The sequence below is a fragment of the Panthera uncia genome, chromosome D2, assembly GCF_023721935.1.
Source record: "Panthera uncia isolate 11264 chromosome D2, Puncia_PCG_1.0, whole genome shotgun sequence".
Lineage (NCBI taxonomy): Eukaryota > Metazoa > Chordata > Mammalia > Carnivora > Felidae > Panthera > Panthera uncia.
The window spans coordinates 43,174,597-43,187,701 of record NC_064818.1 but is presented as its reverse complement, the minus strand read 5'-3'; the positions used below and the strand labels follow the sequence as shown (position 1 = coordinate 43,187,701).

The 13,105-nt window shown below is 35.9% G+C and overlaps 1 protein-coding gene across 5 annotated transcripts in view; it reads left to right on the top strand.

Moving 5' to 3' along the window:
* WAPL (WAPL cohesin release factor) overlaps positions 1-13,105 on the top strand; it is a 102,403-nt gene that overhangs the window by 29,465 nt on the left and 59,833 nt on the right. For 3 of the 5 annotated variants that reach the window (XM_049645337.1, XM_049645336.1, XM_049645335.1), the window contains exons 3-4: positions 8,084-9,127; positions 11,468-11,586. In XM_049645337.1, the coding sequence (XP_049501294.1) occupies positions 8,084-9,127; positions 11,468-11,586 (1,163 nt within the window). Of the gene's footprint in view, positions 1-2,974; positions 3,339-8,083; positions 9,128-11,467; positions 11,587-13,105 lie in introns of those variants that run through there. The other 2 variants (XM_049645339.1, XM_049645338.1) reach the window with 2 other exon arrangements.

Sequence of the window (13,105 nt, the reverse complement as noted above, 5' to 3'; positions counted from 1 at the left end):
GAGAGAGGGAGACACAGAATCGGAAACAGGCTCCAGGCTCCGAGCCATCAGCCCAGAGCCTGACGTGGGGCTTGAACTCACGGACTGCGAGATCGTGACCTGGCTGAAGTCGGACGCTTAACCGACTGCGCCACCCAGGCGCCCCTTTAGTTTTTGATTTTTAAAAATTTATTATTTTTTATTTTTAAGTAATCCATACATCCAATGTGGGGTTCGAACTTACAACCCTGAGATTGAGTTGTATGCTCCACTGACTGAGCCAAACAGGCACCCCTCTAGTTTGATTTTTTTTTTGTACTTTGATTATTTATGTGTGTATATATATATATTTTGGGGGGGAGTGCAGGCAGGGAAGGAGCCGGGGGGGGGGGGGGGTGGGGGACAGAGAATCCAGAGGTGGGCTCTGCACTGACAACCTGACAGAGAGCCCAATGTGGGGCTGGAACTCATGAACTGGGAGATCATGACCTGAGCTGAAGTCAGATGGTCAACTGACTGAACCACCCATGTGCCCCTTTTTTGTACTTTGATTTTTAATTGTGTATGAAATAAAGTATCTTTTCATAAGTTATTAATTCATTTCTGTTTCTTTTTCTATAAATTGTCTATGTCTCCAGCTTTTTTGTGTGTGTGAGATGTTGGACTTACTAATGTGTACGAATTTATTTTAATTAAAGAAAAATTTTTAAGTTTACTTTGAGAGAGAGCGCATGAGCGTGGTAGAGGCAGAGAGAGAGGGGAGAGAGAATCCCAAGCAGGGCCCAATGTGGGGCTTGAACTCATGAACCAAGGTCATGCATCATGACCTGGGCTGAAATCAAGAGTCAGGCACTTAACCAACTGAGAGCCACTCAGGCACCCAAGAATTTTTTTAAATTTTTTTTTTTAACGTTTATTTATTTTTGAGACAGAGAGAGACAGAGCATGAACGGGGGAGAGTCACAGAGAGAGGGAGACACAGAATTTGAAACAGGCTCCAGGTTCTGAGCTGTCGGCACAGAGCCCGACGCGGGGCTCGAACTCACAGACCGTGAGATCGTGACCTGAGCCGAAGTCGGACGCTTAACCGACCAAGCCACCCAGGCGCCCCAAGAATTTTTAATATATTAAGGAAATTATTAGCTTTTTGCATTTCCCTAATGACTAATGATGAGCATTTTTCATGTGCTTATTTGATGTCAGTATAGTTTCTTGGCTGATGCCTGTTCACATTTTTTTGCTCATTTTTAATTGGATTGTTTATTTTCTCATTGAACTTTAAAGAGTTCTTTATATATTTTATATAAAGGTCTTTTATCAAGTATATTTATTGCAGACATTTTCTCTTGAGTCTGTGGCTTGTCTTTGCATTGTTTTAACAGTGTCTTCTGCAGAGCAGAACTGATTTTAATCAAGTCCCATTTTATCAAATACTTCTTTTATGGCAAGGGAGTACACTTTCTTCTTCCCTAGGTATTCCTTTGTTGGACAGTTCTAATTGATCTTTAGTATTTTTGCTCATTAGTCCTTATAGTTTCAATGAATTGAATGATTTTTACACATTGAATATGTTTGTTCTCTCTTCTCATGACAACCACTCTGATATTTAAAGGCAGCTTGCATATGATGGAGGTACCCCTTACTGCCCAAATTAACTTTTCTAGTTACCTCACCTGTATTTAGTCAGTAATCGTCTCCAAAGCCTCTTTATCTGTCTGTGCTGTTGTCTTTGTCAAAAGTCAAAGGTTTTGTTTAAATTTAACCTTCAGCAAATCATGTGATACACATTTGTCCAAAACATTAGATGTTTAAGTTCTTTATCTGGATCTCTTCTATTAATGTGGATTATGATGGTTTATCTGCTTTAGTATTTCAATTTTTAGCTGCTACCAAAGGTAGTAAAATGTAATAGAACTCAGGGTGGATCTTTTTATGGGGTGTTTTGGCCATTTGTTTAATTGGTAACTGTTCATGTCATGAGCCTCGCTGGGCCTGTTTTTCCTCATCTGTGTTGATGGCTTTGGTGAAAGTGAAAGGAAATATATTCACTTTCTTACAAGGGTGAAAGAAGCATATATGTTGTTAGTATGTATATACATACTAGCATACAGTTACATGTGTATATCTGTATGTATCTAGCTTCAGTAAACATTAATTCATGGTCAGTCTTGTTTCATTTTTATTCTTATATACTTTTTTTTTTTAATGTTTATTTATTTTTGAGAGAGACAGAGTGCCAGGAGGGGAGGGCCAGAGAGAGAGGGAGACACAGAATCTGAAGCAGGCTCCAGCCTCTGAGTTGTCAGCAGAGCCTAATGAGGGACTCGAACTCATGAACCAAAGACCGTGACTTGAGCCAAAGTTGGATGCTTAACTGCCGAGCCACTCGTGCGCTCCTGTCTACTCTCCTTTTTAAAGTCTCCCTTATTTTGAAGCAAATTCCAGACATTGTATTTCATACATAGATAGAATTCTTTAAAAGATAAGGATTCCAAAAAAGATAACTGCAGTACCATTGTTACTCTTTAAGGTACTTAATATGTATCTTTGGCAGTTTTTATTATGTTTTAAGCGTATGAACAGACTATTCTCAGACTGTAGGCAATTCAAGAGATAGGAAAGTCTTGTCCCTCATCCCATCCTTAACAATGACCTTATCTCTACATAACACAGATCTGCCTCATTCTTTTTAAATAGCTACATAGTATTTAGATTTGTGGCTGTATGATACTTTAAGTTGTTCTTTATTGGTAGGTGTTCATATTGTGTATGAAAGCAAAAACCAGGAAACAAAGTTGTGAGTTTCCTTGTTACTTATGTTAATTTCATACTCATTTTAGAGTAAATGGGTGTAAATAAAACTGCTTGCTTTAAGGGTAAGTCTATTTATTTGACATGTACATTTTTGAAAACATTTATTTTGAGAGAGAGCTTGTGTGCACAAGCTGGGGAGGGGCAGAGAGAGAGAGAGAGAGAGAGAGAGAGAGAGAGAATCCCATGCAGGCTCTGTGTTGTCAGCACAGAGCCTGATGCAGGGCTCGATCTCACAAACCCTGAGATCATGACCTGAGCTGAAATCAAGAGTCAGAGGGTTAACTAACTGAGCCACCCAGTTGCCCTAGAAATGTAGTTTGGCTTTTACTACTCTGTAGAATTTCTTTGAATGAGCAGACCACTTTATTGACTGTCCTGTTAATGAATATTTAGATCTCATTGTTTTAGAATGATGTTGCTATGGGCATAGTTCTGTTATGCTGAACCATGTGGAATTGCTATTAGTTGATTATTTTTAAAACAGAGATTTCATATGGTTCAGCTGAATACATCTTTTGGTGTATGTTTGCACGAGTATCTATTTGGTAAGTACTTTGAAATGAAATTGTTGTGTCCTAAGTGTTATGTTTAGTTTTTATAGATAATGCCAAAGTTCAGTTTCCTCTACCACCAGTTGAAGCTGCTTTACCTTCCCCACAATACTTGATATTGTGAATTTTAGCTCTTTTGATGGTTGTGTTGTGGTATCTTATTATGGTTTTAATTTGCTAATGAATTAAGCATCTTTTAATGTATTTTATATGTTTATTGAATATCCTTTCTCTTTGAGTGAGTTGTCAAGTCTCTTGATCATGTTTTAATTAGGCATCTTTTTATTAGTTATATGCATTCTTTATATAGTCTCAATACCCTCCACTCTAGTTTGGTAGTTCTTAAATAGTATTGTTTTATGGACAGATTTAATTTTGGTGAAATTTCTTTCTTTTCCTTTATGGTTAGTGCTTTTTGTATCTGGTTTAAAAAAACTTAACCCGCCTGAGGTCCTAAAGATACACTCCTGTATTCTAAAAACTTTGCATTTACCCCCATATGTACGTCTCTAATGCATCTGGATAGGTAAGAACTCTTGTTAAGTGAAGGAAATTTCCCTCTTTTTTGGTAATACTAGTTGCAGTTAGGTTTTTCACATTTTTTTGTTTCTTTTAACTTTAACATGCTCAAATTTTAGATTTTGTGTAAATTAATATGGATTATGGGCTTTGTATCTGAGAATTTCCCCATTCCAGTGTAATGTATTTTTTAAAATTCTCTTTTATAATGTATGTATAGTTTCATTTTCTGTATTTAAGTCTTTGATTAATCCAGGATATATTGTAATACTTGAGGTAAAAATCCAACTTTATTTCCCTGAGATATTCCAGTACCTTTATTGAATAATCCATCTTTCCCATAGAGATTTGAAATTCCACAATCAATATACACTGATGTCCTGCATATATTTTGCTCCTTCTCTCTTTTAAGCCAGTAAAAATATTTTTTAGTTTGAAAATTTGCTGAAACTATGCATACTCTCCCTGAGACATGTGTGCACATTTTCATACAGTTTCACAAAATGTGAAGAAACTGTGAAACCCATTCATAAATCTCTGATCAAACTTACCAATTTTTTAAATACTTCAAGGAGTATCCTTCATTCACAGAAGACTTGTTACCCCACCTATTTATTTTTCTTTACAAAACTATGTATACTCCTAGTATTTTAATGACTGATAATGTTTGTGTTTCTGTTGCTAAGGGAATCATCCATTTCCTTTCAAAATTAAGAATCCTCAAGGGAATAGTGGGCATTTAATTAATCTTTTATGTGCCATTGCTTTCTGTGTTTTAGATAAGCAGTATGAGGCCTAGAGAGATAATACGGCTTGCCAAACTTTTGCACATCTAGTTACTGGCTTAGCTATGTTGTTTAACATCATGCTTGTCACGTGTTTCCTTCATTACGATAAATTCCCTCCTTTATATGTTAGCTAACGTACTAAAGATTGAGTAACTAGTGATGCTAGAATCTAGTGATGTTGGGGCACCTGGCTGGCTCAGTCAGAAGAGTGTACAACTTTTGATCTTGGGTTTGTGAGTTCGAGCCCCATGGTGGGTGTAGAGATTACTTAAATAAGAAAATGTTAAAATCAAGTGATGTTAAGAGACATTAAGTATCTGATAGCGGATAGTGCTGGGCTAAGTTTTAAATTAAGAACTTTCTATACATCCAGTCTTCACATTTAGCTTGAGGAACAGTAGGACTTAGAATGTAGTTTTGGATTCCTTGCGTGAAGCTGGTAGACACAGGGCGCATAAAGGAGAATTGATGAACTTACAGGTTAGAGCCCACTAAGAAAAATCTTGCTAAAAGATTATTAAAAATACGTCCTGTATTATGGCAGAGTGGTAATAGCTATGTTAATTTGCATCTATGTGATGTTGTATAACTTGTAAAATATACTTATCTGTTCAACCTGCCCTTCAGAAATATTTTGTTAATTTTTTGCTGAAGAAATAGCCTGAACTTCTTAAGGCCTCATTTTAGCCAGAAAGTGGCAGAATTGGCACACGTTCATTGAACTCCTAAACCTGTCTTAGCTAGGAACATGTTTCTGTTTATATAGTCAATTTAGATTAAAACAGTAATGCATAGCTTCTCTGGAAGAAAATAACTGATATTTATTTACTTTTTTTTTTTTTTTTAACACTTGATGTTTTAAGATACCAAATGAGTTTATGTGACAGAGAAGCTGGGATATTTGAGGGAGGAAAGCAGTTGAAAGTAATTGTTCTGCATTTTAGGATAAGATAGCCTTGCTCTCTCTTCTAAAGATATAGTTGTAAATACTTGTTGCAGAGCTAAATGATGAAGGGAAGGTGTTTATTTTCTATATTAGAATACTCTTGTGGAGAACTTGGACAGCATTTATTATGCAGAACTCTGTTGGTAATGTATGTTTAGAAATTTAAAAATAGGTAATGTATTTTAATAATTCATCTGTAGGGTTGTTTTTGCTATACAATTGAATAGATGAGTTGATTATACTTGCTAATGTAACTTTTAGTTACAACTTTTAATGAGAATATTTTCTGTAGGGCTCTTTATTACTTTGTACTTAAAGTAGATTTATATAATAAGCACACAACAAAGTTAGACATAGGAAAGATGGCTTATTTATAAGAATAGTAACACAACATGACAACATGTATTTTCTCTGATTTTAGGAGAAATGGGAGTAATAAAAGTGAAACTTGAAGTAGTTTCTTTTTTAATTTTTAATGTTTTGCTTATTTTTGAGAGAGAGAGAGACAGAGCATGAGCAGAGGAGGGGCAGAGAGAGAGGGAGACACAGAAGCAGGCTCCAGGCTCTGAGCTGTCAGCACAGAGACCAACATAGGGCTCAAACTCGAGATCATGACCTGAGCCGAAGTTGGATGCTTAACCTTAACTGACTGAACCACCCAGGTGCCCTGAAGTAGTAGTTTTCTTTGTTTCTTTTTTTTAAAATTTGTTATATTTTATTTGTTTTAATGTTTGTTTATTTTGGGGGAGGGAGGGGCAGAGAGAGAGAGGGAGACAGAGGCTCGGAAGCAGGTTCTGTGCTGTCAGTACAGAGCCTGATGTGGGACTTGAACTTAGAAACTGTGAGATCATGACCCGAGCCAAAGTCGTATGCTTAACTGACTGAGCCACCCAGGTGCTTCCCGAAGTAGTAGTTTTTACAAATAGGGATACTGACATTTATTGTTCATGTAAATGCTGTTCTTTGTTTTTTAGTCAGAAAGATATTTATTACATAAAACAATTAGAAACAGCCTACATAAAATTTGGCATTAAGATGGTAGAGTGCTATACAGTGGCAAAAGTGATGTGATAATACATTTAATGACATCTCACAGACCTTTGTGAAGCTAAACATACTAAGCACTCCCATAATGTATTCATTAGGAAATAATTCCTTCGGTAAGGCTGTAAAGTAGCCTAGGTCAGTGACTTCCCTTCTGAACAGATGAGGAAATTGAAGCCCTCAGGAAAACTCCTGAAGTTAGGGGTCTTGCCTGAGCTCTGAAGAGCTCGTTTAACCAGGGCAACGTAAGTCTCCAGACTCAGCTACCCTACTCTTTTCACTTGTTAGTAAAAGCTGTGGTGGTATTTCTTCTGGTTTGATTTAGACTTGACTTTGCTTGACTCAGATGTCAGAGTCACCTTTTAATTTTCAACTTTTCAGTATCTTAGGCTTAGTGATTGGTACTTCTGAGATTATGAAAGCTATAGTTCCTTTCTTTCTGCTGGAAAATATCTAAGACTAAAACAGGTATTAGGTCCCTTCTAAAGGTAAGTAAATATTAATCTAACAAGTTAAATTAGATTTAAAGCCATGGGTAGTATTAAAAATTGTGCATTGAATTCATGTAATCATCCCTTTGCCTATATTTGATGGTTTGTTAATTGGGATCTGTAATTTGGCTTTTCTTAAATGTAAGTGCACTTTTTAAGTATGAACAGTTAAGTTTGGCATAAACATTTTGCCATTGTTTTTCTACTGCTAAGTTCTGGGAGAATTAATCATAATACCAGTTTGAGTCATATTTTCATCTTGTTTAGAAAGGCTAACAAAAAATGTTTATGATGATAGAAATTAAAGATAGTAAAAATGAATTGCCCAAGTACAAAATGAATAGTAACTGTAAGATTTACTACTTGCGGATATGCATAGATAGCCACTGTAGTCACTTAGGCACCAGAGCAGCTGTTAAGAAAAAAAATCTTTGAAGTTATATGGCTTTTAGGGTTAGGAGAAAGAATGGAAACAGAATTAGAGAAAGAAACCTGACCCTGAGATGGGTTTCTAGACAGAGCTGGCATACCTCATGGGCAGCCCTACACCAGAGAAATAAACTGCTGGAATGTTTTCATTTATTGTGTTACACTGTTTAGATTCTACTAAATAAATTTTAGTTCAAGCATTTTCATTTGAAAAACCCATAATAATCTCCAAGAAGGTTTGCTGAGTCCTTTAATTCTGAATTGATCTAGTTGCTTAACGCTGTTGAAATCTCTTGAATTAAGGATAACGATTTTAAGGGACTTGAATGACTAGGGAGAGGTCACTAAAAGGTGGAAGGGGAAATGTCAAATATGTAAACATTCATTAATTTCTTTACAGTTTAACCTTATTGCAGTTATTTCAAGACTGATTCTGTGCTCTTAGCCAGATATCATTATTTGTTAAATTTTACATTGATGTCACTTAAATTTTTATCCTTGACTTATTTTTAATTTTTATAGATAAAGTGGAGAATTTTAGTGAAGAATATGAAAAGAATAGTCACCATATTTACAAAAATGCTGAAGACAGTACTAAGAAATCCAATGCAGAAACAACAGTAGCTTCTGGATACAAAGCTGATGAAATCAAGGAAACAAATGATACTTGGAACTCCCAACTTGGAAAAAGGTCAGAATCTCCATCAGAAATATCTTCCATCAAGGGATCTGTAAGAACTGGTTTGTATGAATGGGATAATGATTTTGAAGATATCAGATCAGAAGATTGTATTTTAGGTTTGGATAGTGATCCTCTTTTGGAGATGAAGGATGAAGATTTTAAAAACCGGTTGGAAAATCTAAATGAAGCCATTGAAGAAGACATCGTGCAAAGTGTTCTTAGGCCAAGCAACTGTAGGACGTACTGTAGGGCGAATAAAGCAAAATCCTCACAAGGAGCATCAAATTTTGATAAGCTAATGGACGGCACCAGTCAGGCCTTAGCCAAAGCAAACAGTGAATCAAGTAAAGATGGCCTGAATCAGGCAAAGAAAGGCAGTGTAAGTTCTGGGACCAGTTTTAGAGGGACGGTTGGACGGACTAGAGATTACACTGTTTTACATCCATCTTGCTTGTCAGTTTGTAATGTTACCATACAGGATACTATGGAACGTAGCATGGATGAGTTCACTGCATCAACCCCTGCAGATTTGGGAGAAGCTGGCCGTCTAAGAAAAAAGGCAGATATTGCGACTTCTAAGACCACTACTAGATTTCGACCTAGTAATACTAAATCCAAAAAGGATGTTAAACTTGAATTTTTTGGTTTTGAAGATCATGATGAGACAGGAGGTGATGAAGGAGGTTCTGGGAGTTCTAATTACAAAATTAAGTATTTTGGCTTTGATGATCTCAGTGAAAGTGAAGATGATGATGAAGATGACTGTCAAGTGGAAAGAAAGACAAGCAAAAAAAGAACTAAAACAGCTCCATCACCCTCCTTGCAGCCTCCTCCTGAAAACAGTGATAATTCCCAGGACAGTCAGTCTAGTACTAATAATGCAGGTAAGACTTAAAAAAATTATTACAAGTAAATGCATTTTAAGTTTAAGTCAACAGCTACTGAGTTTCTGCTTAGGTACTTAATTTTAACTTGTTATGTTTAATTTTAATAGAAGTATTATTTAGAACCACAGATTGTACCTTATCCAGAGGTACAGTGTTTTAAATGTTCATAATCAAGTTCCACATTGTAAGGATCAATTTATAGATTGGGTTTTTTAATATTTGTGTTTTAATTCTGCCTTTAGCACTTGAGAATTTTAGTGTGTGTGTGTGTACAGGGATATTAGACATCTTGATGTTTCAACTTTGAAAATCCAAATGCAGTTGGGGACTTGGTAGATTTTGGACATTTAGAACTACATAGATAATAGATGGTTTGTAATGAGGGAAATATTAGAAAATTAAAATTGATTAAAAGCATTTGTAGTTGGCTCAAAAGTAAACTTATGTTTTAAAACATTGTCAAGAAATCTTAAGTTTAAAGTTAGAAAGTAAATGTTAATCTTAAAAATCATCCTCTTGAGTTGATTTAATAAAATTGAAAAGTGCTAGTTAAGTATTTATTCACTCTTACCAGTGAAAATTTAATTTGTCTCTTAAGATAGTAGGGCCAGTAATGACTGGAGGCTCTCAAGGAGTTGATAGTTTCTACTGTGAGAGACCAACACAAGTAGGTTAGCTTCGCTATAATTAAGTCACTACCTGACAAGGGCTTAGTGAAGTGGATTGATTGTTGAGTGAGGAAGAGTAAGCAAAAGCCTCTGGGATCCAGGGGCTATATTTATATATATTTAACCAAATACATAGTTTCTCTGTATCGCTTTACTTGTTAAATAACGTTTTTGTCTTGTTAAGTCATATAAGAAGTGTCATTATGGTGAATTAGAATTCTAATAGTATTCTTACATATAGATTCTTGTGTACATTATAAGTCATACTTGAGACTACCTACTATTTTGCTTTATTTGGCCTAAAAATAGTTTTGTTAGATTAGAGTCACTCTTCAAAACTAGAGGCATATAAGAATAGTCCCTAAGGGCTCACTCCTTACTCCTCTAACTGTAAAAATTAATAAATAAATAAGGGGGTTATCAATTCAGCCAGTGTTGTCTTGAATCTCTTCTGGAGAATTGAAGTTTGCAGCATCCTTGCTAGTCACATGAGATGACTGGGCAGACAGCTTAGGGTTGCTTTGTCAGGAGGATGATAAGTAATCATGCACAAAACCTGAGCTCCTTTCTTCCTGCAATTTACTTAGCTCTTTCTTCTAACTTTGGCAGCAAGTTATTTTGATCAGCAATTGAAAAATCTCTGGCTGAAATTTACATTTTGGGGTAATGTAACTTTTTAAGCTTTGAAATGTGAGATCATCAGGCTCCCTTTCAAAAACTTCTTTCATATTGCTACCAAATAAAATTAAAAAATTAGAGACCATTTGATACATCCAGGGTCTTCAACTGATGTATGAAATAGCAAACATTTTTAAAAAATTTTTTTAATGTTTGTTTATTTTTGGAAGAGAAAGACAGAGCATGAGCAGGGAAGGGGCAGAGAGAGGGGGACACAGAATCTGAAGCAGACGCCAGGCTCTGAGCTGCCAGCACAGAACCCAATGCGGGGCTCGAACTTATAAACGGTTGAGAGCGTGTCCTGAGCCGAAGTCGGATACTTACCTGACTGAGCCACCCAGGTGCCCCATGAAATAGCGAACATTTTTAATGGTTGGGCTAGTGATAGTGAAAAGTCTTCCTATTTTACTTTTTTGTTTAGGCTAGAAGAAATTTTAACTGCTTAGGAATTTATCTAATTATTTGGTTATTTTTGTATGAAGACCCACAAATCATTGAGCTACATTGTACTAGGTCATTTTATATCTTTTGCCAAAAATAGCTGTCTTTTTTTTTTTTTTAATGTGACTTTTGTAGGTGCAAGCAGACATTCTTTGAAGGCCAGCATGATTCAGTATACTTAAGCTCTAGAAAAATGTTAAAGGTAGATAACTGTGTGTATATTTAAACTAGACTGCCCAATGTCAGTGTCCGTAGATACCCAGCAGTTATTTTAGAAAAGAATCAGTTTTGCCATTTACAGAAAATAAAACTGAAGCACATACATACTAACTTGGTTTCTGATTTTCTTCTAAAGTTGGGGTCGGCAGGCCAGGAGGGTGAGAATGGCAAAATGAGATTTAATATCGTTAGGGATATTTTGTCAACTGAATGGTGCTTTTTATTCCTGTATTCTTTTACCCTGCAAAATGCCACTCCCCAAATGTTCATAGGTTGTTTGGGAGATAATTTGAAATATTGGAAAGCTAGCTAGTTTTGATTACCATTTCAGAAAACTTGGATTTTACAGAGGATTTGCCTGGTGTGCCTGAAAGTGTGAAGAAGCCCCCAAATAAACAAGGAGATAAATCAAAAGAAAACACCAGAAAGATTTTTAGTGGTCCCAAACGGGTAAGTAAAGCATTATCAGTGATTTGTATTATTTATATATTATTGGAGGACTCAGTTCTGGAGTTTTTAATCTGAAAATTACTAACAAATTTTGGGTTCAAAGAATGTAAGTCAATTTTTAAAAAAAATTGTAAGCATTTTTTTGAAGTGTGGTAAAATATATACTTAGCATAATTTTTATTATATGTACAATTCAGTAACGTTAAATACATTCACAGTGTTTTGTAACCATCCCGTTATCTATATCCAAAACATTTCATCATAGCAAAAACTCTACCCATTAAACAATAACTCCCCCTTTGTCCTCCCAGCCTGTGGTAAACACTATTCTACTTTTTGTCTGTATGAATTTGCCTATTCTAGTTATCTCGTGTAAGTGGAATCTTACAATTCTTACCTTATCTGTGTCTGGCTTATTTCACTAAGCATAATGTTGTTACGGTCCACCCATATTGTAGCACATATCAGAATTTCAGTCCTTTTTTTATGGTGGAAGAACATTCCATTGTATGTATATACTACATTTGTTGTTGTTTTTCAAGGGTATTTTATTGAAGAGAAGACCAGACTCTGCCATCCACTGGTACAACTCCTCTATTATGTGATATAAATATATTGAAGGTTACTGTTGTCCATAAACTGGCTGGCTTAAAACATGTTTATTCTGTCACAGTTCTGCATGCTAGAAATCCAAAATTAAGATGTTGGGAGGGTCTTGCTTTCTAAAAGACACTAAGGGGGTTATTTGTCCTTGCCTCTTCCAGCTTCTGGTGGCTCCAGGTGTTTCTTGGCTTGTGCTGCATAACTCCATTGTCTGTCTCCGTCACATGGCCTTCTCCCTCTTTCCCTGTCTTCTTTCTCTTAGAGGAACATTTCGTATTTATCACATCTTGTTTATTCATCTGTTGGTGGACACTAGGGTTGTTTTCACCTTTTGGCCATTTTGAGTCCCTGCTTTCAATACTTTTGGATAAACAGGAGTAGAATTTTTGAGTGAGTAGGTGTGTGTTTAGCTCACTGTTTTATACCTTGACTAAACCACTTTACATTCCCACCAGCAGAGGGTTCCATTTCCTCCATGTCTTCACCAACACTTATTTTCTGGGTTGTGTTGTGTTGTTTCGTTTTGTTTTGAAGTAGGCTTCACGCCCAGCGCAAAGCCCAATGCGGGGCTTGAACTCACACCCTGAGATCAAGACCTGAGCTCAAATCAAGAGTCAGATGCCCAACCACCTGAGCCACCCATGTGCTCCCCCCTTTTTTCTGATAATAGCTATTTTTTCTTTCTTTCTTTTTTTTATAATAGCTATTCTAATGGGTGAGAAATGATATCTAATGGTTTGATTTGCATTTCCCTGACTAGTGATGTTGAGCATCTTTTTGTGGTACTGAGTGGTCATTTGTATATCTTTTTTGGAGAAATATCTTTTCAAGTCCTTTGTACATGTTTGATTTTTTTTTTAATCTTACAAAATTGTTCATTAACATTTTTTAACGTTTTTATTTATTTTTGAGACAG